This window comes from Patella vulgata, chromosome 2 (assembly GCF_932274485.2).
Source record: "Patella vulgata chromosome 2, xgPatVulg1.2, whole genome shotgun sequence".
Lineage (NCBI taxonomy): Eukaryota > Metazoa > Mollusca > Gastropoda > Patellidae > Patella > Patella vulgata.
The window spans coordinates 1,379,038-1,402,897 of record NC_065880.2 but is presented as its reverse complement, the minus strand read 5'-3'; the positions used below and the strand labels follow the sequence as shown (position 1 = coordinate 1,402,897).

The following is a 23,860-nucleotide window of genomic DNA, read 5'->3' as shown; positions in this document are numbered from 1 at the left end:
GAACAGTTGGGCGTTAAACCCCATTTTATTTCGTTTTCTTTCACATGATGGTCAACAGTAGCGAAGCAAGTAATGTTTAACAGCCTCCAAGTTCTGAAATTCCTTACGTATACGTATTTTATCGAGAACCGTTTCACCCCGTTGATCCTTTAAATTAATGTCCGCACCATGCTCAACCAGAAGTTTGACTAGTTCTAAAGCACGTTTCTTTGAGCTAATCGCCTTGTGAAGTGACGTAGATCCGTTAGCCGATGGAAAATTCACGTCCGCATCGTTCATTAACAAACATCGCACGACATTCACATTCTGACTCTCTGTTGCCAGAAATAAACAGGTTTGAGAATAATGATTCGTATGATTAATATCGGATCTGTGATCTATTAAAAGTTTAACTATGGCTTCTTGATCTCCAACAAGTGAACAGGCAAGAGATAAAGGTGTGTCTTCATCTTCATCTTCAAGTGTTACATCGACATTTGCCCCCAGTAAAACCCGAACTGCATCAATATTTTTCGCGTTCACTGCACAATGTAATGGACTGCGGTCGTTTTCATCTTTCATGTTTGCGCAAGCTCCTAATCTTAATAACAACTCGATCTTTTCTACGTCACCGCCTTTCTGCGTTACAAGATGCAGAGCTGTTTTTTGCTGATTATCAACGGAGTTAACGTCGGCGCCGGCATCATGTAAGCAATGGATTATGTCACATCCGTTTTCAGCTAAACAAGCAACGTGAAATGGGGTCTGACCAGCAGTATCTCCGATATTCAACAATACACAAAGCGTAGGATTGGATTTCAGCAACGTCTGAATTTGATCGGCATTCCACAGTTCCGCTGTGTAATGCAAAATGGTTCGATCTTTACCATACAGATTTGAGCTCGGTAAACTAGGATGACGTTCTAGTAACTTGACTAACTTTTCCACTCTATCAACTTCAGAATGAAGGACCAATTCAATGACGTTAATGCCGTTTGGTGAACTTCCTATGAATGACGATGACGTGTGCTCAACAAGTGTCTGAAAACCTAAGGCATCGATTTGACTGTACGCATCCAAAAATAGTCTTTTGGATATCTTTGATTTCCACTCTTGGGGTAAATGTTCAAACAGGGGTTTGAGAAAAGATCCAGTCAGAAAAGCTGAATGCTTTAAAACGCATCCCTGTTCATTGCTACTTTCTTTCTGCATTCGACACGCCAGGGTCTCGAATAGCGTCGTTCGATCTTGGTCGCTACATACGTTACACGCTGTGGTGATCCATTCGAGAATAATGCGTAGAGAACACGTATCTGTAATCCGGCTGTGCCATTTCCGCCAAGCTAAATGTAGAACTGCAACTCCCACGATGTCTTCAATATATGTATACGAACCAGAATCATCACGCAATAGAAATGTTCCAGTTAAATCCTCGCAAGCTTTCTGAACATCATCTGGATCAAAGTTACCATATGTCGACTTCATTGCTTCCAATACCGAACACTTTCTAGGGGATATTTCGTATCGTTGATCCCAATTCCACGAACCATTATGTAAGAGTACCGCTAAAAGAGCGATATAACTTCGTTGTTCAGGGCCCCGTTGCAGATCGTCAAGCCAAGCTAAAATTATATTCAGTTGTTGTGTTTTAAAGTTCTCAACTTCTTTTCCACTGTTATCTCCCTTTGTTTGATACGTATTAAGACATTCTAAAAATGCTATATCGCTAATTTGACTAATCGCAGAGTCTGTGAATTCCTCCAGCGGTACCTTGGTGGCTTTCAACATCTCTCGTTTATCTGCTATGGTATAAATATATTCTTTATGATGAAGCAAGATCGTAGTGTTTTTATGAAATATAGAACTAGACTTTAAACTTGATTTCAATTTTTGATAAATCATCGTTCTGGACGTGACAATGACGGATATAACTTTTTTCTCTAATTTTTTATCCAAAAAATCTAAATATCGATCCCAAGGCAAATCACTCACACGGTGGCAACCGAACATATCTTTAAAAAACAGGAGATATTTGTCATGACTGTTGTCAGTTATGGATTTGTTTAATCGGCCTAAATCCGACGGTTGATCAATCAGGACTGGAACCACGGTTAGACCCGTAGTTTTATTATTTGCAATAAAAGTACTTATTATCTTGTTCGCGATCTCATTTTTCCCGCTACGTGGACCTCCAACAATACAGCAACAGCTGTATTTCATGAGACGCTTCAATCCAACTTTGCAAGCTTTACTTTCAACACTGCGATGCTTCCCTTGCGACAAATACCACTTTGCTATCGGCGAAAAAAAGAAATATGATTAAACAATGTGTTATGTTTAAATTGAAAGTATATTTAAAGGCAACCATATTTTTAGGGTGGCGTTAATGACAACAGCAGTATTAAGGGTTAATGTTAGGACAACGTTTTTAATTTGACATTCTAGGGTTAAGGTTAGCTCAGTTTAGTTTCGCAATTTTCTTTTTTTACCATGTGTAATCAAGCTTTAAAAGTATATTTTATTATAAAATACAGTATTTACTCTGTGGAATTCACAATTTAGTTATACTGCTCCCAATAAGCAGTATAACTTAGTATTGCTGTGACAACGAGATTGTTTTTGCTAGACGGAGAGGTTTGGGAATTTCCGGAGTCTACAATGGCTGCTTTATATAAATGAGTATTTGGGGGAATACTAACCCTAACACTATCGAATTACACACACTATTTATGGATAACAATTACTATGGTTTATTTCACTGTAACGTTTCAACAAGATTTCCCAAGTCGTTATCAAGCATATAACACAAATCAATAAAATTAGAATAATATGGTTATATCGCACTGCTCTTGTGTATATATATATAACCATATTATTTTTATTTTATCTATTCGTGTATATGCTTGATAACGACTTGTGAAATCTTGTTGAAACTTTGCAGTGAAATAAACCATAGTAATTGTTATCCATAAATAGTGTGTTATTCGATTATGTTCCAATTACTAAATGCCATTCAAAGAATGAATAATAACCCTAACCCTATCAATTTTTTAGAGGACTGAAATTGGGCCCAATTTACATTTTACCCCTCTTAAAAGGGTTAGGGTTAGTATTCCCCAAAATAATCATTTATTTAAAGCCGCCATTTGAACTCCCAAAATCCCCAACCCTCCCCAACTGGCCCACAAATAGCATCACCCTATAATTAACCATTTAACCGTAAAAACAATATCGCCGGGGATGTGTATTTAACCCCAAAACACTGTCGTTGAGACAGTGCCTCTATACACTTCATTTAATTTGAATTTGAACTACCACCTATTCCCATCTGTTGTGAGGTAATCTTTATACTAATACTAACCCTAACCCTAACCCACCTATTCCCATCTGTTGTGAGGTAATCTTTCTGGGTACTAACCTCTCAGATCTTCTGTAGACGACGTCGACGACGTTGGAGAGTTCACAATCATGTTGTTTACAGTTCCAGTGATACCAATGTTAACCTGTTGGCCAGCGGGGAATTCAACATCTAAAACGGAACAGATTTACACGATAGTTTAGTATAAAGTTTAAGACCTATCTACAGTTTCTCGAAATCTTAATTAAAGATAAAATCCAATTTTAATAGAAACTTCAATTTTGATTGACTAAGCACTAAAATCAATCTAATATTATCCAATCAAATTACTAAAATTTGGATTTTATCTTAGTTAAAATTTCGTGAAACAGGCCCCTGTGTGCCAATGCTACCTATGTTAAACTTAAACTGTGTGTCAAGGGTGGTATGAAACGTCCTACTGTTCTGCTCCAACTGGGCTAATGAAGACGGAACAGTGCCAATCCGTCGAATACGTCAATCAAAATTTAAAGAACTATCATCACTATTACTACTGATCGAACTATTTGTCTTGTTTCATTTCGTTATATTGTTGTGTGACGTATGTAACTGATCAAATTTATCACAATCAGTGATCGAGATCACCCATGCTACATGCCGGCCATCTTGGATATTTAAAATTTTCCCAAAATGTCAGGGTGGCATCATCGGGGTTCTATAGCTATTGAAAGTATATAATCCATCAAGGAAACATTAGGTATATTTCTAGTTTTATCAGATTATACAATGAAATACTTACTGCCTTCAGAGTTTGATCGGCAAGATATTGGTTGGTGTCGTGGAGGACAAAGCGCTGGAGAAGAACAAAATACATTTTATATGAATCGAATACGTCTAGTAGTTGATCATCACCCTTTCGAATAGATTTTATTTGCGTTATGGAAACCTGTTTTTAATTGATCTATATTTTTTGATTGTGTGACAAGAAAGATCATTATGTTCGTCTCGATTCAAAGGACACGTAAGTACGTTTTGTCACACCCGTGTCCGTAGTATCTGGGTTACCTTCAGAGTGTCCGTATTATCTGGGTTACCTTCAGAGAGTCCGTATGGTAAACTTATGGTAAACTTACCCAACGATTTGGACCTAGAAAGCAAAGAATGTTTTGATCTGCCGTTGGATGCCTCATCTGAAATAAAAAGATAAAAACGATCAGCTAATTTCTCTTCCGAGAGCATGATACCAGTTTGTCATTACAACGTCAACTGAGAGCCACGATAGTTCAGTCGGTAACCAGGCCACCCATCCTGGAGCACATGCCATAAGTTTGTCATTACAACATCAACGTTGAGCCATGGTGGCGAAGTAGATAACCAGGTCCCCATCCTGGAGCACATGCCATACGTTTGTCATTACAACGTCAACTGGGAGCCAAGGTAGCTCAGTGGATAACAAGGCCCCCATCCTTGGGCACATGCCATAAGTTTGTCATTACAACATCAACGTTGAGCCATGGTGGCGAAGTAGATAACCAGGTCCCCATCCTGGAGCACATGCCATACGTTTGTCATTACAACGTCAACTGGGAGCCAAGGTAGCTCAGTGGATAACAAGGCCCCCATCCTTGGGCACATGCCATAAGTTTGTCATTACAACATCAACGTTGAGCCATGGTGGCGAAATAGATAACCAGGTCCCCATCCTGGAACACATGCCATACGTTTGTCATTACAACGTCAACTGGGAGCCACGGTAGCTCAGTCGGTAACCAGGCCACCCATCCTGGAGCACATGCCATAAGTTTGTCATTACAACGTCAACTGGGCGCCACGGTAGTTCAGTCGGTAACCAGGCCCCCATCCTGGGGCACATGCCATAAGTTTGTCATTACAACATCAACGTTGAGCCATGGTGGCGAAGTAGATAACCAGGTCCCCATCCTGGAGCACATGCCATACGTTTGTCATTACAACGTCAACTGGGAGCCACGGTAGCTCAGTGGATAACCAGGCCCCATCATGGGGCACATGCCATAGCTCAGTGGATAACCAGGCCCCCATCCTGGGGCACATGCCATAAGTTTGTCATCACAACATCAACGTTGAGCCATGGTGACTAAGTGGGTGAACAGGATTTCACCCTGAGGCACATGATGCAACATTGTCATTGAACCGTCAACTGGGAGCCATGACGGTTAGTTGAGAAACCAGGGTTCCATTCGCGAGTTTGTCATTACAACGTTCGCTGAGGGCCATGGTGGCTAAGTGAGTACACAAGCTTTCTCTTGTCAACTGCATTGTTTACATGTATAACTGTTTGTGTGTATGTCGTCTGCTAGTGAGGTGTACGCATGCGCGGGAGGTAGTGGAGACCGGTAGTGTAGAATATGGCGCGAGTAAAGAGAGTGATTTAGGGAGAAAAATGGCATAATAAAAGTATTGAAGGACGATATAGTCATTGGAGTTTACAACTAGTTTGTCAATGTAACGTCTGCTGTAAGCCACAATGGCTAAGTGATTAATGTGGACCAACAGTCCTAAGTTTCACCCAAGTATTGGCGGAGAAAGTTCCTCGGAATATCTCGGGGTTGTTTCCCAATGACATTGATGCAGGATGGAGACCCAAGTAACAAACAGTGTCTAATGATTTGGAAAAAAAACGTGAACTAACCCTTGACATTTGCAATTCGATGAAGTATAGACAGAAAATCTGCTGTCCGGGCTTAAATTGTTGGGATGAAAACATAATTCTATATAAAATAAATTGAAATGGTGTTTGAGGGTACTGTATACCTATTAGCACCGACTTGGATAAAATCGACGGGCAGTGTGCTCTGAGGGCAATTTTGCCCGGACAACGGCCTACTCGGTTCTTACTACATACACACGAATGTGTACACGGGTCACATCTGAACGACTATAAGTTGCCCCATTAACAAACGAACAAATCGTAAACAACTATTTTAGCGAGAACTTTCAGCTCTTTATCTAAATCTTACATAACGTAATATGTAACTTGATTTGTACAATTCCTAGGGGACAGGGTCAGGGTTAGGGTGTCCGTTTTATATATCATGCCTTTTATAATATATCAAATATGAAGCTTAAAAGATGAAATTCTAGGAAAACAGATTGCTTTATTTACCTGTTCCATTAGGTGACGTAGATTCGGCCATTGTGTCTTGTTAGATGGAATACCTGTACTCTCTACTTTCGTTCTGTAACAAACCAAATAACTGGTAGATAAATGAAATACTTCACGTGAAAAACATAAAATGAAATGAAATGGGGTTTAACGTCCTACTGTTCTGCCCCAACTGGGCTACAGAAGACGGGCATACGCTATGCAGTATGCGATGACTGAAATTTTGCCCAGACAGCGGCCTGCTCTTATATCGAATTCCAACTGCCAATGGATCTTTTACGTGCACGCCAATATGTACACGGGGCCTCGGCCCTGCACCGATGGACTTCCTCGGCCAACATCCGGATCGTACACACCTCCAAGCTAACGAACAGCGTTTTACACTTTTAGCCACGGGGGCTCTCACACGTGAAAACCAACCAATAACATAAGACTATGTGACGTCAGTATATCTCATACATCGTACAATTGATAGAACCAGTGGATTCACCGTATATCTATAGGCCAGTCAATTTAGGATTTTACCCCTAGAAATTTGCAAGAAAAGTTTTTAATGCATTTTTGCGTTTATATAGGTGCACTTTATAACATCCAAAAAAGTTACCAAACTGTGAGCACTGGAAAGAGGCAAAAATTGGTAAAATCCAGGATGTTTGACATTCGCCCAATCCTAAATGGTTGAAGACTCAGTATCTTTTTGCTTAGAATACGATGCCAAGTGGTAATCAGTCCGCCGTTAGACGTTTTTCAGATATTTGGGGTCAAATGTCAAATGAAGTCATTTACACTGAAAGTGAATACTCGGTCATTATTGCATCATGAAAACATGCTGAAAACGATCGAAACTAATCACACACTTTCCAAAAAATGTAAACTTGCTAAATTCACCTTTCTTCTTTGTGACCCCGATTTAACGGAATACACGTCAGCGTAAAATATAAAAATTAAAAAGAAACCTGTTGCAAGAGGTAAATCTTGCTATTGCAGGTCTTTCTTTAGGCTTGAAATGTTATCTAAATTAATTAACTTATCCAGACCATAATCAACCCTCAATGAATTCGAATTTCTCCGATATTAAATAGATTATTTTGAATTAAGCTAAAACTGGAGGAGCGAGACTTAGCTTTGAACAACCAGTACGGTGGGAGAAATTATTGCACGTCTTGTCAAACCTTCAAAGGCTAATATTTTCGCTCGCAATAGAGTAATTTGAATGAAATATTCAAAATATTAATTTTGCAAGAATTTGTACCTCTTTATCCAAATCTTACATAATGTATGTTTAATAATAAGAACATTTAAAATGTATCTTTAAGGGGTTAGCGCGGTACGTTTATTTTGGAATGTCGAAAAAGATCTTGCATAGCAGGGCCAAAACACTTCGAAACCTGTTTCCAAACTGTCAAATCGAAATCTCTCCGATTGCTATACATAATGAAACTAGTTGCCCGAAAAAACAATTGAATAGTTTTTATGGTTGGACTCCAGCCTTTCCAGTTTCATTTGCTTCGCTTGAAAATTGAAGACGACTTTATGCCTGTCTGAAGCTTTACGTTTTAAAGGAAAATAACTTTAAAAACCTAGCATTTACTATTAAAATTTGCGACTTGCCATTACTCCGATTTTGGTCAACTTTTAGGCTGTGATTGGGTACACCCAAATCAACCAGAAACCACCTAAACACCTTTTCTCACAATTGTTTGGATGGTTGGCCTCCCTATTTTCATAAAAGACCCGACAATTAATCTCAAAATTCGGGACTTTCCGGTTCTTCCATTTTGGTAAACTTTTAATATGTCATTCCGTACACCCATCTCTACAAACCGTCTTTTATCATAAACTAAAAGAATGCCCGGCTTCGCTCGGGGGCCATAACCCCGAAACCAGAAGTGGTAGACTAACGCCACCTGGCCTATGTTACTCCCCGGTCCGAGCTACGCCTATACCCCAAATTTCAGACTCGGGGCAGACCTAGTGTAGCCGTCAACCCCGAACAGACCGACAAACAGACAGTCACAAAATTAGTATAGATTGACTGGACTTCTACGTCACAGTGTACTTTTACATATTGAATTTTGAAGGATGTAAAAATACACAATGTTGTGAAAAAATGGTTTGGTGTATATTCATATCTTACGAAATCAAGTAACACGTACTATAAAATTACAGATATAAATGTAATGAAATGTTGTTTAATGGCACGTTAACACCAAACGGGATATATTGAGCCAAACAAATGGTGAGTTTTACGAGACAAATTAAAACAACATCACAGAGATGTACTTATATATATCTATCTATACTAATATTTGTGACTGTCGTTTGTCTGTCTGTCTGTTCGGGGTTGGCGGCTACACTAGGTCTGCCCCGAGTCTGAAAGTTGGGGTATAGGGTTAGCTCGGACCGGGGAGTAACATAGGCCAGGTGGCGTTAGTCTACCACTTCCGGTTTCGGGCTTATGAACCCCGAGCGAAGCCGGGCATTCTGCTAGTATGTAAATAAAACAATTATCACAGAAAATTTAATTAGAAATAAATATATGAAATCTACGGAAGCTCAAATACAAACTATTTTTTTTTTTTCATTGTTTTCTATTTTTGCAAATACGGAAGCTCAAATACGAACTATTTTATTTTTTTTATTGTTTTCTATTACTAATTTTTAATTTTTGTAAAATAATTTCTAATTTTGTAAAATAATTTCTAATTTTGTAAAATAATTTCTAATTTTGTAAAATAATTTCTAATTTTGTAAAATAATTTCTAATTTTGTAAATTTTTATTCAGAAACAACAGACCACCCCGCTTCACTGACATCTTCCACAGTAATAGGCCTGGTATTACTACTACTAGAATGCCCTGCCGCCGGCATGGGAGCCACGATTGCTAAGTTAGTAAGCTTAGACGCTGACCAGCTAGGCCGGAGGTCGCGACCTCGCTCCCGGTTTTGGTCGAGAAGGTTTATCGGGATTTTCCGGCGTGGTTCGCCTTGTCAGTGGTACAGGACGGAGGGTCTAATAAGGACAACTGTCTAGTCTTTTGGATAGGACGAAAAACGGAGGTCCTGTGTAAATATTGGCGTGCACGTAAAAGATCTCTTGGCAGTTGAAATTCGATATACGAGTAAGCTGTAGCACCGCTGTCTGGTGCTCGAGCAAAAAAGATTTTTTTTTTTCCAAAAAACAAAATTATTAATTATTTTACAAAATGGAAATTAAAATACAAAATATAAAATTATAAGTTCAGAATTATAAAAAAAAGTTTAAAATTATAATCAAATTAACAAAATAAAAAAATAAACTCATAATATTGTAAGTGCAAAATAAAAATTAGAAATTAAGTTTACAAAATTAAAAATTATTTTACAAAATCAAAAATTAGAAATAAACATTGTTTTTAAAAAATGAAAATCAAAAATACAAATCGAGGAAATCGAGAAAAACAAAAAATAGTTTGTATTTGAGCTTCCGTACAAATCCCTTACATATATAAATATTTAAAACGGAATACTTAAAATTTTAAATAAAATATAGACCCGGTTGGGCAAACAATAATTAATTCCTCATTAAGTGTTTATATATAGTCCATCTATAGTAGGAAATATAGACCCGGTTGGGCAAACAATAATTAATTCCTCATTAAGTGTTTATATATAGTCCATCTATAGTAGGAAATCGATATTTAGACATACATTATGCAACAGGTAAATCTGTCTATTGCAGGTCTTTCTTTACGCCTGAAATGTTATCTAAATTATTAATTAACCTATCCAGACCATAATCAACTCTAGATGGCAGCGCTAGTCTGCGATCTTTAGTGGATTGTGAGCCGATTTACTGCATAACTTTCCTTCACGATTTAACGATTAAAGACTATGCTGTTTATTGTACTGACTTTAGTCATGATGATCGAGGCTAGGTGGAAATTTGAATCGCTTAATAGTTCTCAGTTCATAGCGGATCAATTTGAATGAAATTTTCAGCAAATTGCCTTTATATTATCTAGTTTTTAACTATTATAGTGAGAACTACCAACTCGTTACCGAATCTCCCATAATGTATCTTTAATTAATGAAAGGTATTTACACTGACATTCAACTCATGCCACTTCAGTACCGGATTCGTCTTATTCTTAAAAACAACTGACATATTAATACAATAGTACTCTGTACCTTGAAACCTTTCGAGTTGATCCTTGTATTATCAAGCGGATATAATTGTAGAATACGTTTATTACACTAGAAGTAGGCTATTCAACTAAACAAGTTACATGATACTAAATAAGTGCAGTGACAATTGTGTGTGTGTGTGTGTGGGTGTGTGTGTGTGTGTAACAAACACATCATATGAAATGAAATGAAATGAAATGGGGTTTAACGTCCTACTGTTCTGCTCCCGCTGGGCTAATGAAGACAGGCATACGCCATACAGTGTGCTTTGAGGGAAATTCTGCCCGGACAGCGGCGATAAAGCCTACTCTTATATCGAGTTCCAACTACATGCACGCCAATGTAGGCCCATACACGGGACATATGAATGACAAGCTGTCCTTGTCAGGCCCTCCGTCCTGCACCACTGACAAGGGACACCAGGTGGGAAAAAGGGTATTATCTATATAGATACATATAACTGACATGGATAGGTGAAAATATATTTGTAAAATGAAACAATTAAGAACCTATAATTAGACATACACACTTACAATATACATTACAGGTACGAACATGTATGCACATATGTTATTCCTCCTATCACCTATATATTGATTATTTGTATAATTTCCCCACATGCAGTTGCTACTCCTTGTAACAGTAATAATAAAATACTTGTAATAAACAATAAACACCTCCTAGTAATAGTAATAGTAAAACACCTTAGTTACCTTGTAAAATAGTTACTCGTTTCCAATAATTACATAGGTATCGTTTCCCAGAACCCAGTATTCCCCGATATCAGCTGTTTAACCTTGTTACAATGACGACAGTGAGCGTGCTAACAGCACGTTACCATGGCCCGCATACATTGTAAAATAGATATATTCAGTATACGCAGTTATTGTGAAGTTGTTGTGTTGTGCAATACACATGCGTATGGATAAATGAAATGAAATGGGGCGTAACGTCCTACTGTTCTGCTCCGACTGGTCTAATGAAAACGGGCATACGACACACAGTTTAGTTAGTGTTAGTTGTATTTTACGTCCGCTTCCACCGAGGTGATATCGCAGACAATCACACACAGTTTTCTATGAGGGACATTTTATCAGGACAGTGGATCTGAAGCAGTCAAGAGCCAGGATGTTCGCGACTACTTTGGTTTTTTTTTTTATATTTACTGATACTATTATATTTCATAATTTGTTAGCGTAGGACATTGTCATTTCTATGTATATTAAACATGTATTATATGTCTTATCATAGAAGTCTATAGTGTTATGTTCTCTCGTAATCATTTGTTTAAATACCTTAATTGTCCATACCTTTCAAACCAGGGTAATTATTTTTAGATTAGGGTAAAAGATAACTCCTACCTGTTAAAACGGACTCAGACTAGCAATTATTTGCCCATTGACTTCAATGTTAAATGGCTGTAACATCACAGGCTGTAGCTTTTTTCTCAACATTCCGTTGGTTCCAATCTTTATAGGCACAATGGGGACAACATTTGGCAATCTCCTCATCATAATTTTGTAGGGGGTTGACCGTTTAGATTTTTTGGTACACGGATCTGAAGTTGACTGGGGTGAAAATCTCACTTCCGACACAATGACTGCTCTGCAGAAAGACACTATACACCCCCTATCCCTCCGCTGTAATATCATCAGTATTACCCAAAACTGCTACGAAATTGCAAATTTGATCCCTTTTCTCCAATTCTAGACCCAAAAGTCAACCCAAAACTGCAGGAAGAGGGGAGAAAAAAATTAAGGGAAAAATTGTCTATTTATAACTCGCACTACATTCGTCCATAATGAAATAAAGGGAAATAATTACATGTCTTAGTCCTATATACCTCACATGTTTCTGCAGTTTAAACAAATCTGTTGTTATCTAATAAACAAACATACATGCAATTCCCTGGCCAAAGAATATGAAAATCTATGCATTTTCAGATGAGCTGTGCAGCATTCTGCAAACACTACAATACATCAGAAAACTGCGGAATTTCAGACAGAAATTTAAAAGCACATGAATTTTGAATTAAACAGAACATTTTTATTTTTGAACATAAATGCATTCTGTAAAAAGATAACAAAAATTCAATATAAATCAAACAAGAAAATCCTTTAAAACAGTAATTATCATGTAATATTAGATTTTTTTAACATTTTCGTCGAAAAGATCTTAGTTATTCTCTCTTAACGCAGTTTCAAGAGCCAAATTGTGGTCAAATCTAAGATGTTGAAACATGCAGTGCCTATAAATTTTAAAATGTCTCCTACATAGCTGTATTTACAAAGGACAATTAAGTTCAGATAATCTGATTATGTAACACTACAACAGTTTTATGATCGCCACCCCCTAGTATGGAATCTGATACATGGCTGACCAATCATAGTTCTCACTCTCCATTCTGGTCTGTCAAATGATTTACAATGTTGATGGTACCTACAACTTTCCTGACCCAGAGATATGCACAACAGTCAACATACAAGCCATTTATGTTATCTTCCAATATGAGAGGCCATAATAAACGCAAGGCTGTCTTTTTCAAGCTCGGACATGAAGTCAACACTAAACAGCAACGTTTACAGGGGTCCTCGGCTGGAACCCAAACTGATTATGATTTGCCCTCAACTTCCACAGGTGTCACAGAGATCAGGGATGAAATTCATATGCATCATCTTTCTACTAATGCCAGTCCGGGAAGTCATCGGGTTTTGAGATGTAGACCTGAAATGTTAAATTTGGATGAGACTGAGAATTCTGAGGCGAATACTATCCAGGGAAACAGGATTATAGACATCCAGAAAATGTTCGAAATGTGGAATTCTGTCATTCGGTTACATGCCCAGGGGAGAAGAAAGGCCTGTGTAGTACCAAATTTCCAGCCTGTTAGTGAGCAGAAGTGGGGAGCGGGTTGGATGTACTCTGTAAAGTGTACAAAATGTACATTTATCTCACCTGTCTACAAGTTGTATAAAGAGATTCCAACTGGCAAACCAGGAAGAAAGGCAGCCGCTATTAATCTGACCCTACAATCTGGACTGTTAGACATGCCGGTTGGAAACACCAGAGCTCGGCTGCTGTTGACAGATTTGGATATTCCACCGCCCTCTCGGAGTGGCATGCAGACTCTTTCTAACCAAGTTAGTGCTAAAATGACAAGGTTGAACACTATTAACATGAGGGAAAAAATAGAAGCAGTCAAATCTTTTAATCAGAAGGGAGGGTCAGTAAACCCAAATATAATAAATGTTGCAGTGGATGGGCGTTACAACAGCATAACCATAGGCCACAGTAAAAAGCCAGGGCAAGCAGCCTCGCAAGCCATTGGAATTGCATGCGAGACAAACACAAAGCACAAATATATCCTGAGTACTGTGATGCAAAAAAAACTGTGCTGGAAAGGTGCCTGGCTTAAGGGAAAAGGTTCTATTGTCAACTGCCCTGAGGGACACGAAGGCTGTACTGCAAATTTACCAGTTCACGCACCATTATCTGAGTATGACATGGGGAAAAGCATTGGCACAGAACTAGCTCTCCAAAACGTCCTCATCAAATATGCAACAACAGATGGAGATGGACGATCAGCTGCTGGAATTGAAGATAGTTTTAAAATTTTGCATCCGATGTGGAGTGTGGAGCGACTAGCTGACCCTTCACACCTGGCTGCCACTCAATTTAGGCACTGCTATAATGCAAAGTTCAGCGAGGAGATGTTTCCTGGTAAAACCAGACTGGATAAGGGCAAGATCAAGAAAATACTGAGCCAAGATGTAAAAGCTAGATGCAGTCTAATCATGACTACATTGTTTGAAAATCATTGTGGTAATACTGAGGAGATGAGAAAACGCCTACCAAAAGTCCTAGAGTCCACTATCATGTGTTACGATGGCGACTGCTCAAAGTGCCGCCTTCATTCTGTTGTGTGCCGGGGTGGGATAACAAATAACTGGTGGAACCGTTCCATGTATCTGGCCTCAAATAAAGTTGATTCCCTGAAAATGAATGAAAATGACAAATCAATTCTAAGTGAAATTTTAAAAATCCGAATAAGTGAAGCAGCTTTAGAAAAAACCAAATTCCAAACAAATACACAGAAATGTGAAGCAATCAACCGCTCGTTGAGTGTTTCACTTCCAAAGAATGTAAATTACAATGGGTCGACTTTCCTCAACAATATTGAGAAGCAATGATGGAATAAAGAGTGCCACTGAGCAGAAAGCTAAACTCCTTGGGGCCCATCTTTCTCCAAAGACAAGATATTCCCTGCGGCAAATAGAAAGAGAAAGTCTGTACCACAGAGAATACCAATCCAGACCCGACTACAAAAAGGGCCATTTAGACCAGCCATCAACAGCAGATGACACTTTACAGGATCACAGCTATAGTAAATAAGCAAGACAGACAAATGCAAGCCATTGTCTTATACCCACCTTTTGCCTTAATACTTGTGTTGAGGTCAATCATACCACTCTTGCACAGTAACCTGACACCTGAAATGAAAGAAAGATGGAAATAAATATGCAATAAAAAAAAAGTAAGAAAATAATAATAATAATAACAAGCCAACAGTGAGGCTGATGTCCCCCGCCGAAATAGGAAAATAATTAGAGGACACATATAAATTTATCACAAATTATCTTTTACAAAGTATTGAACAATCAAACAGTATATCTTTACTTATAGTCTAAGCATACAATGTTTTTGATGGAATAATTATAGCATATTAAGGGGAAAACATGCTCTATGCCTACAGATCTAGAGTTTGGTTGTATCAACGGGTCTATTTTCCATCTTGCTGCAAGTTGTGCAAAGTTCACTGTTTTCTTTCTGTCATTAAATGTCAATTCATTATTGCATACTACATATTTAATTAATTTATAATAGTTTCTTTTTCAATTTGTTTTTTCCATTTATTTGTTTATTTACCTTGCCTATATTCATTGTATTGGATTGTATTGGAATTGCTCAATTGATGCTTTTATCAATACCTGGTTATAATATTATGACATGTAATGTGGCAAGTTGAGTCGGGACATGTAGGCTATAATGTAACCTAAATGTATACATAAGTGGATTTCGTTTCATTTTTTTCGAAAATATTGTACAGATAAAAGAGGAGGAATTACAGGGGTAATACATTGGAAAGCTTCTTCAAGAACTAAAGCATAAACTATATAAACGAGCTTCCAATCAAATTGTTTATCTCTGCTTACCCTAAGCGGAACGGACAGACAAACAGACAGACGGACGAACCCATTTTAATAGTTCCCTGCTTTCTTCGAAAGGCGGGGGACAATAAGCATGAACATTTACTCAATTCGAAGATCAACCAATCAAATTGTTTATCTCTGCTTACCATAAGCGGAACGGACAGACAGACAGACAAACAGACAGACGGACGAACCCATTTTAATAGTTCCCTGCTTTCTTCGAAAGGCGGGGGACAATCAAAGTAGGAGAGTTATTGTTTTCCAAAGTCTCGACCAATCAAATTGCGTATCGCTCTGCTTACCCTGAGCAGAAAATGCTCATTATCAAACTTAGTCAAGGTATTACTGTAATGAAACTATACACCAAGTTTCATCAATCTCACTTAATTAGAACTAAAGTTATCGTGTCCCAAAGCATCAACCAATCAAATTGCTTATCTCTGCTTACCCTAAGCGGAAAATGCTCATCTTCGAACTCCATCAAGGCATTGACCTAATCAACACATACACCAAGTTTGAACATTCTAGCTCAATTAGGAAGAGAGTTATCGTGCCCCAAAGTATCAACCAATCAAATTGCTTATCTCTGCTTACCCTAAGCGGAAAATGCTCATCTTCGAACTCCATCAAGGCATTGACCTAATAAACACATACACCAAGTTTGAACATTCTAGCTCAATTAAAAGTTATCGTGTCCCAAAGCATCAACCAATCAAATTGCTTATCTCTGCTTACCCTAAGCGGAAAATGCTCATCTTCGAACTCCATCAAGGCATTGACCTAATCAACACATACACCAAGTTTGAACATTCTAGCCCAATTAGGAAGAGAGTTATCGTGTCCCAAAGCATCAACCAATCCAATTGCTTATCTCTGCTTACCCTAAGCGGAAAATGCTCATCTTCGAACTCCATCAAGGCATTGACCTAATAAACACATACACCAAGTTTGAACATTCTAGCTCAATTAGGAAGAGAGTTATTGTGTCCCAAAAAGTGTGACGGACAGACAGACGGACAGACAGACAGACAGACGGACGAACCCATTTTAATAGTCCCCTGCTTTCTTCGAAAGGCGGGGGACAAAAAAAAAATATGTGGTTGAATAAGAAGGGAGACCTCCTCGCGGTTTCAACTGGAAATAGAAATAATATGCCTCTTTATTTCTAGCGAACATCCCTTCAGTGCCCCCCCCCCCAACAAGAAACCAGTTAACAGTCAGTAAATAAGTAAACCTTGAGTGTCACATAATAAGTAAACCTTGAGTGTCACATAAGTCTAAGCCAATCTCAAAGGTAGACACCATGTTTCCAGGTTTGGTCTAAATATTAAGGCCAACTGCAGGTTTAGTCAAAAGTCACACAGGTGTGAATTTTAGAGTGTACATGTTAACATTTCATTGTATGATGTCAAAAACATGTTAGGTCTAAATATTAAGGCCAACTGCAGACTTGGTTCAAGGTCACAACATGTAAATAGGGTTAGGGCACATGATTTTTTGACACAATTGTGGGTTAGGGCTAGGGTCAACACTAGGTCTTGGCTTAGGCCTAGGCTACATGCTTTTTGAAAAGATTGTGGGTTAGGGTTAGGGTAAGGACTGGGTCTTGGGTTAGGGTTAGGGTCAGCCCTGTTTACATCTCGTGACTTGGGTTGGCCTTAATATTTAGACCTAACCATGTTTTGATATCATTGTGAACAAAATGTTACACATTTACAACCCAAAATTCACACTCGGCCAACGGATACCCCCAATCATGGCTATTTTGATACCAAATAGTCAAAAAACTTACTGCTGGGCAATAAAAAAGCAGTATTCTTACCATTTCTGACACTTTCCATTCAAAACTTCAGGAAATAAGCCGTTGAAAAAATATCAACATCCTGAGTCGGCCATGCTTCTTTATATCATCAGGTCTCAGACTAGTAATTATTTGCCCATTGACTTCAATGTTAACTGGGTGTAACATCACAGGCTGTAGCTTTTTGCTCAACATTCCGTTGGTTCCAATCTTTATAGGCACAATGGGGACCACATTTGGCAATCTCCTCATCATAAACTTGTAGGGGGTTGACCGTTTAGATTTTTTGCTACGGGGATTTGAAGTTGACTGGGGTGAAAATCTCACTTTCGATACAATGACTGCTCCGCAGAAAGACATTTTACACCCCCTATCCCTCCGCTGTAATATCTTCAGTATTACCCAAAACTGCTATAAAATTGCAAATTTGATCCCTTTTCTCCTATTCTAGACCAAAAAGTCAACCCAAAAATGCAGGAAGAGGGGAGAAAAAAATTAAGGGAAAAATTGTCTATTTATAACTCGCACTATTTATATGGCCACAGATCACTAAAGATTTGCCCATTGACTTTAATGTTAATTCTCGTCTCTTAGACCTGCTCTAACTTTTCCCAAATTTTCGTTGGATAGAACGCTTTCTACCACAGATGGAGCAACATGTGGCAAACTCTTGCCCAAAAGCACGTATGGGGTTCACCATGAAAAACTTGAGATACACAAGCTAGAAGTAGAGACACGAAAACATTCAATTTTTGACCCTACATTTCAATCTAACCAACCTCTCAACTCTTGAATCCTTCTGCCTCAAAATCATGAATATTCACCAAAACCTGGCAGAAAATGTATTTTCAGACCCTTTTCTTCGATTCTACACCAAAAAATCAACAAAAAATCGCCATGCAAAAGGGGGAAAAGGGAAAGGGAGAGCTATTTGCCCGAAGAGGTAAAGACAAATTTGCAGATTGAAGAGCAAGCGAATACTATTCGCCCGAAAAAATCAAGACTCTTTTAGAGTACGGTGAACGCTGTTCACCCGGAAAAGGACAGTTAACAGAAATAAACGCATTAAAGCTGTAAATACTATTATAATAATTTTGAAAGTTTTTGTTACATAAAGGTTTGAAGCTTATTATAATTTTAGCAAAACACCGTTACTGACCACTTTTTAACTGGTCCTTACACACCCTTCTGAAGTTCCGTTTACCGGTGGCTCGTGATCAGCCAGGAATTGATCACTGGTGGCAGAGATATCAAGCTCCCCATACCCCAAACGTGGTTATCCCTTCAAGGGATATCAAGCTCCCCATACCCCAAACGTGGTTATCCCTTCAAGGAAAAGTTACAGTTCTACGGCCTACTCTTATTTCGAATTCCAACTGTCAAGGGTTTTACGTGCACGATCGCGGTCTTTCGTCCCTATCCGAATGACTATACGTTGTTCCGTGCTAGGCCAGCCGCCCCACATGACTAACAAGGCGGAACCACGTCGGAAAATCTTGATGAACGTTCTCGGGCAATGCAGGGATCGAACACCGGACCTCTAGGTTAGCGAGCCAACGTCCTACGCACTGGTGTTAACTTTGAAGTTACCGACTAATTGCTTCCCTGAGTTTGTCTATTTTATGACCAATCCTTTAATCTCGGATCGACGAAGAACTTTTGAATTGATATTTGCTGCCAGGTTTTTGTGAATATTCATGAATCTGGGGCGGACTGATCCGGAATTAAACAATCGTGAATTAGGAAAATTTCGTACTAAAATGACACGACAGCCTATAGATTTCTTTGGCCGGAGCTATACCATATCGTAAAGGTCAAATCCTTCAAATGAGAGAGAGTGACATTGTCATTTCAGAACTAACAGTTGGTACAATTTTATTTCAATTACTCGCCTGCGCGTACCTGTGGAAGGCAATTGGAGGCAGGACCCAGGATAACCCAGGATATTGGACAGGCAAACCTAATCGGTTAATCAAAACCACGCCACTTGATTCGGTGGCAGACCTTTATTTGATACAAATCATTCGGTCACCCAACATCCCCCAGGCTTGGTCCGTCCGGGGCAGACCACCATTAAATTTCACCATCCTGGTAAAAATTGTAGTTCGTCTATTTATAGCAATTCTCTCGCTGTCCATTTTCGCCCCCTTTGCATGCCCATAATTTTTTGGTCTATAAAAGGTTGGATACGGTGAAATGTACGGCGAATAGTGACATGTTTCCTCAAGTTTGTGTATCTCAAAATTTTGGTGGTCAACCTCATACACATTTTAGTGCAAAGACATGACAATTTGTTCCTCTGCCTGTAGTGAAAAGCATTCAGCCCAACAAAAATTTGGGTAAAGGTTGGAGGTGGGAAAAGAGGCCAGAATTAACATTAAAGTCAATGGGAAACTTAATGGTGGTCTGCCTCCTGCATGTAAACAGAACCTGATGGTGGATGAAGGCCCAAATTTGATGATATGATCTCCAAATTGTCAGAAAATGTGATATATGACATTTTGATAATAAAAAAAGTAAAATGGTAAAATTTCAAAAATATTTGACCAATTTGTGAGGTGAATTTTGGATTTTAGTCCAAATTTTGTGATTTTCAGTTTTGATTTACTTTTCAAAATTAGTGCAAAATATTTTAATGTTTTTCTGCATCATAAAGGTTAGACGGGAAGAAAGTATCATAACGTCACTCAATTTTTGCCTAAAAATCATGATAAGTTGTCTGGAAGTCTTCAGATTACCCCTAATATTGCTGTCAAAATTTAATAATTCATATGTTGTAAATTGAACCAAAATGTCTTGCATGTCTTTATTTCCATTGTTAAATAACTTGGAATGGATCCATGTGTTTGTCAGATATTGAAAATGCATCAATATGTTCAGAGGTATTTTAGAATTTTCAAAACATGAGTGAACTGCATTTTGCTGCTGTGTTCCTCTGGCTTAACACAATTTTAATCGTTTAAAACCTGAAATTGTTGCATTTGCAGGGAAATTTCTCCGTCTTCGTTTCATTTAGATTAGCTCACCCTTTCTTGAACATGATATTTGGATATTCAATTGATCATATAATGAGTCCAAATTAGCAGTAATTGGATTTTGTGTTTGACTTATAACCGGTCATTTTATTTTGCACCAACAAATAGCAACATTTCATATTTCAAGGTGTGTCTTTTGCAGCTTCGATGTAAGTCTATTATTTGTGGTGATCTTTCATTATGTGGCACTTGCAGAGCAATAAAATATTAATTAATAGCCTTTTCATACCCCTTTTATGCTGTTGATGAATTATGTCAAAACTCCATTTTCCACATCATTTTGTCAAGGAAATTGATGTAAAGATATAAACAACAACATTTGTTTTATAATTATCAATCCATATTTTAATAAATGATTCATACATCTTACAAGTACATGTGTTTATATGTATGTATATATGCCAGGGATAGACGAGCATGACTTTTAGCCGTATTCCATCAACGGTATTACTTATGTGGACACATATTGGATTTGTTACAACAGTGACATTTTAGGGGGTGTACATAACTTTAAAGGGTCACCATTTCTGCAGTAATTATTATTTTTTGATTCTGTATTATAATAAAGTTGCAAAAATAAATGTGAAGCTATAAAGAAAAGAATTTTGATGATATATGAACTTATAAAGCCATAATAGGAGGCAGACCACCATTAAATGTCACCAACACGGTACTCACAAATTGTAGTTCGTCTATTTATAGCAATTCTCTCTCTATCTCTTTTCTCCCCTTTTGCATGCCGATTTTGGTTGGTTTTTTTTTGTCTAGAATGGACGAAGAGCGTTTGAATTGACATTTTCTGTCAGGTTTTGGTAAATATTCATGATTTTGAGGCGGCAGGATAACGGGGTTGGCTACAGTGATATGTACGGCAACTAGTTACATGTTTTAAGTATGCTTCTTCAAGTTTGCGTATCTCAAAATGTTGGTGGTCAACCTCATACAAATTTTAGTGCAAAGACATGACCAGTTGTTCCTCTGTCTGTAGTGAAAAGCATTCAGCCCAATGAAAATTTGGGGAAAAGTTGGAGGTTGGCAAAGATGCTAAAAATAACATTGAAGTCAATTGGGAAATTAATGGTGGTCTGCCTCCATAATAGGCATAGAAGAGTTATGCCCTTTTAATATTTAGTTTAATAAACTGACATGCAGCATGTATTTTATGTACACCACTTAGAGTTATCTTTCTTCACTATGTTTGGCGTGCAGGTAAAAGATCCTTTGACAATTGGAATTCGATATAAGAGTAGGTCGTAGCACCGCTGCCCGGGCAAAATTTGCCCCACAGTGCACTGTATGACGTATGCCTGTCGTCATTAGCCCAGTCGCAGCAGAACATATAGGATTTTGAACTCCAATCCATTTCATTTCTATTGTGGGGGTTTCGTAGGTGATAAGCGTTGAGATAAACTTTGCCTCACCTTATTTCTGCCCACACATAGAAATGGCCTATATTATTATCAACTCTATATTACGTCAAACTTGAATTGCCGGTCGTACCACGTGGAAATTCTAGAGAAACCCGCCATTTTGTTGAATTGCTGGAGATTATTATTATTATTAAGAACATTTATATGGAGATGGGTAGTTCGGAGCTTCTGATTGGATAGCGTGGGTCAAGTCAGCCAATGGGAGAGCGGGTTCTGAATTAGGAGTAAAATCCGTGTCAAGGTTCATGCTCGTGCATCCTACAATGCAGAGCATATAGATAGGGTATATAAGGCCGGTCAGATTCAGTCTAGTTGAACGGTCGGGGGGGGGGGGGGGGGGTGCGAACCTCAGCTGGAATATTATTTATTTCACTCTGTGGTAAGCATCTCAAGGGGAGACTTTGTCTTCGGTGATCAGCAAGTTCCGCAGGAATAACCCATTATTCCGCTCGGGGCGGGTTCGATCTCCGGGGTAGAGTTTACCTTTAGTCCTTAAGGCTAAGACGGGCGTTCCAAACTATAGGGAAATTGTTGGTTTATTAGTAGAGTTATGAGTTACTAAGTTATTTCATGGGTGACGTAAGATTCGTTGTCTTCTTCTGTGCGAATGTTGTAATTTCGGGCTGAGGCAGGCATCAAGCTGTGATGTATATATTTATTAGTAGAATTTTGAGTTACTAGTTATTTCACGGGTTCCGTTTGGGTGATGTAAGATATGTTTGCTTTCCTCTGTACGAATGTTGTAAGTTCGGGCTGAGGCAGGTATCAAGCCGTGATTTTTATGTTTATTCGAGGAGTTATTAGTTCTAGTTTCTAGTTATTTTACGGCTTCCGTTTGGGAGATGTAAGATTTGTGGCGTCCCTCTTGATGAATATTATTAGTTCAGACTGAGGCAGGCGTCAATCGTTATCTTTCCTAAGTTTGATTTATTTGGCCGTTTTCATTCGGAAGGTATAGAACTTTGTGTAGACGGGACGCTCAGTTTCTTGTTTGATAAAGAGACATAGTTGATGAACTTGGCAGAGTCATTTTATTTCAGCTGGTTCACCACTAGCAGTTACGAACCCGCGTTTCGGTCTTTCAATCTTTGTATTTTCCGAAATAAAAACTTTGAAACTTTATAAATGTGTTCTCTTTTCCTTCAGTTCACGCGAGAAACCTGACATCCTGCATACGAACCTGGACTTCCGGTTTGCATAGAGTCGGTCACTCCCACCGCTCGAGTGCAAATCGATAACACCCCGTCCTGTTACACTATACATTAAAAGTTCGGGTGATACGAATTCATGACGGCTGTTTAAATAAACCACGGATGAGGTTATTTATTATGAAATTTAACTATTTTGAAACATCGTTTATTGTCTAATAGAAGGAGTTAACAGACCGTATTACGAAATATGATTAATACCATTCAAAAGAACTAGTTGTGTACTGAATATTATCATCTAGTCGCAGCTCTTGCAAAGTATGGACTGATGTTACGTCGTTTAACGTTATGTCACAGGTAAATACCCGATACAGATACGTAGATTGTCAATAAGCTTGATGTATTTTACTTGTAGAATATTGGAAGAATTGTAGATCTGGCCACTACATGTCCGATGGGATACTATGGCACAAACTGCCAAAACTTTGTCGAAGGCAGGCCTGGAAATAACGGTTTTAGATGTACCTGACAAAATGTCAAGCACTAATGAAATAGTACCTGATATTTTCAACTTAGTGTCGGACAGGTATTAATAATATCATTAAAAA

General features: G+C 38.3%; 1 protein-coding gene across 4 annotated transcripts; it reads right to left on the bottom strand.

The window, feature by feature from the left end:
• LOC130010673 (uncharacterized) lies at positions 1–22,228 on the bottom strand. Of its 4 annotated transcripts, none has more exons than XM_056098449.1 (6): positions 22,096–22,228; positions 6,462–6,534; positions 4,450–4,506; positions 4,116–4,169; positions 3,398–3,508; positions 1–2,273 (listed from the first exon to the last, which is right to left on the bottom strand). In XM_056098449.1, the coding sequence occupies exons 2-6, from the start codon at positions 6,490–6,492 to the stop codon at positions 52–54; spliced, it is 2,475 nt and encodes an 824-aa protein (XP_055954424.1). In that variant the 5' UTR covers positions 6,493–6,534; positions 22,096–22,228; the 3' UTR covers positions 1–51. The 4 variants fall into 4 exon arrangements, 2 of the variants coding, with proteins under 2 accessions (XP_055954424.1, XP_055954423.1); XM_056098448.1 differs by lacking the exon at positions 22,096–22,228 and adding an exon at positions 11,342–11,741; XR_008785939.1 differs by lacking the exons at positions 1–2,273; positions 3,398–3,508; positions 4,116–4,169; positions 4,450–4,506; positions 6,462–6,534 and adding exons at positions 13,213–13,352; positions 13,584–13,775; positions 14,481–14,620; positions 15,059–15,118.
• Between the last annotated feature and the right edge of the window lie 1,632 nt (positions 22,229–23,860).

Bases quoted from the DNA above. Each gene is read 5' to 3' on its own strand.
- LOC130010673 (XM_056098449.1), bottom strand. From the start codon at position 6,492: ATGGCCGAATCTACGTCACCTAATGGAACAG. The intron at 3,509-4,115 runs GTAAGTATTTCA...GTTCCGTTTTAG, and splicing joins CCGATCAAACTCTGAAGGCA to ATGTTGAATTCCCCGCTGGC. The intron at 2,274-3,397 runs GTTAGTACCCAG...TTTCGCCGATAG, and splicing joins GTCTACAGAAGATCTGAGAG to CAAAGTGGTATTTGTCGCAA.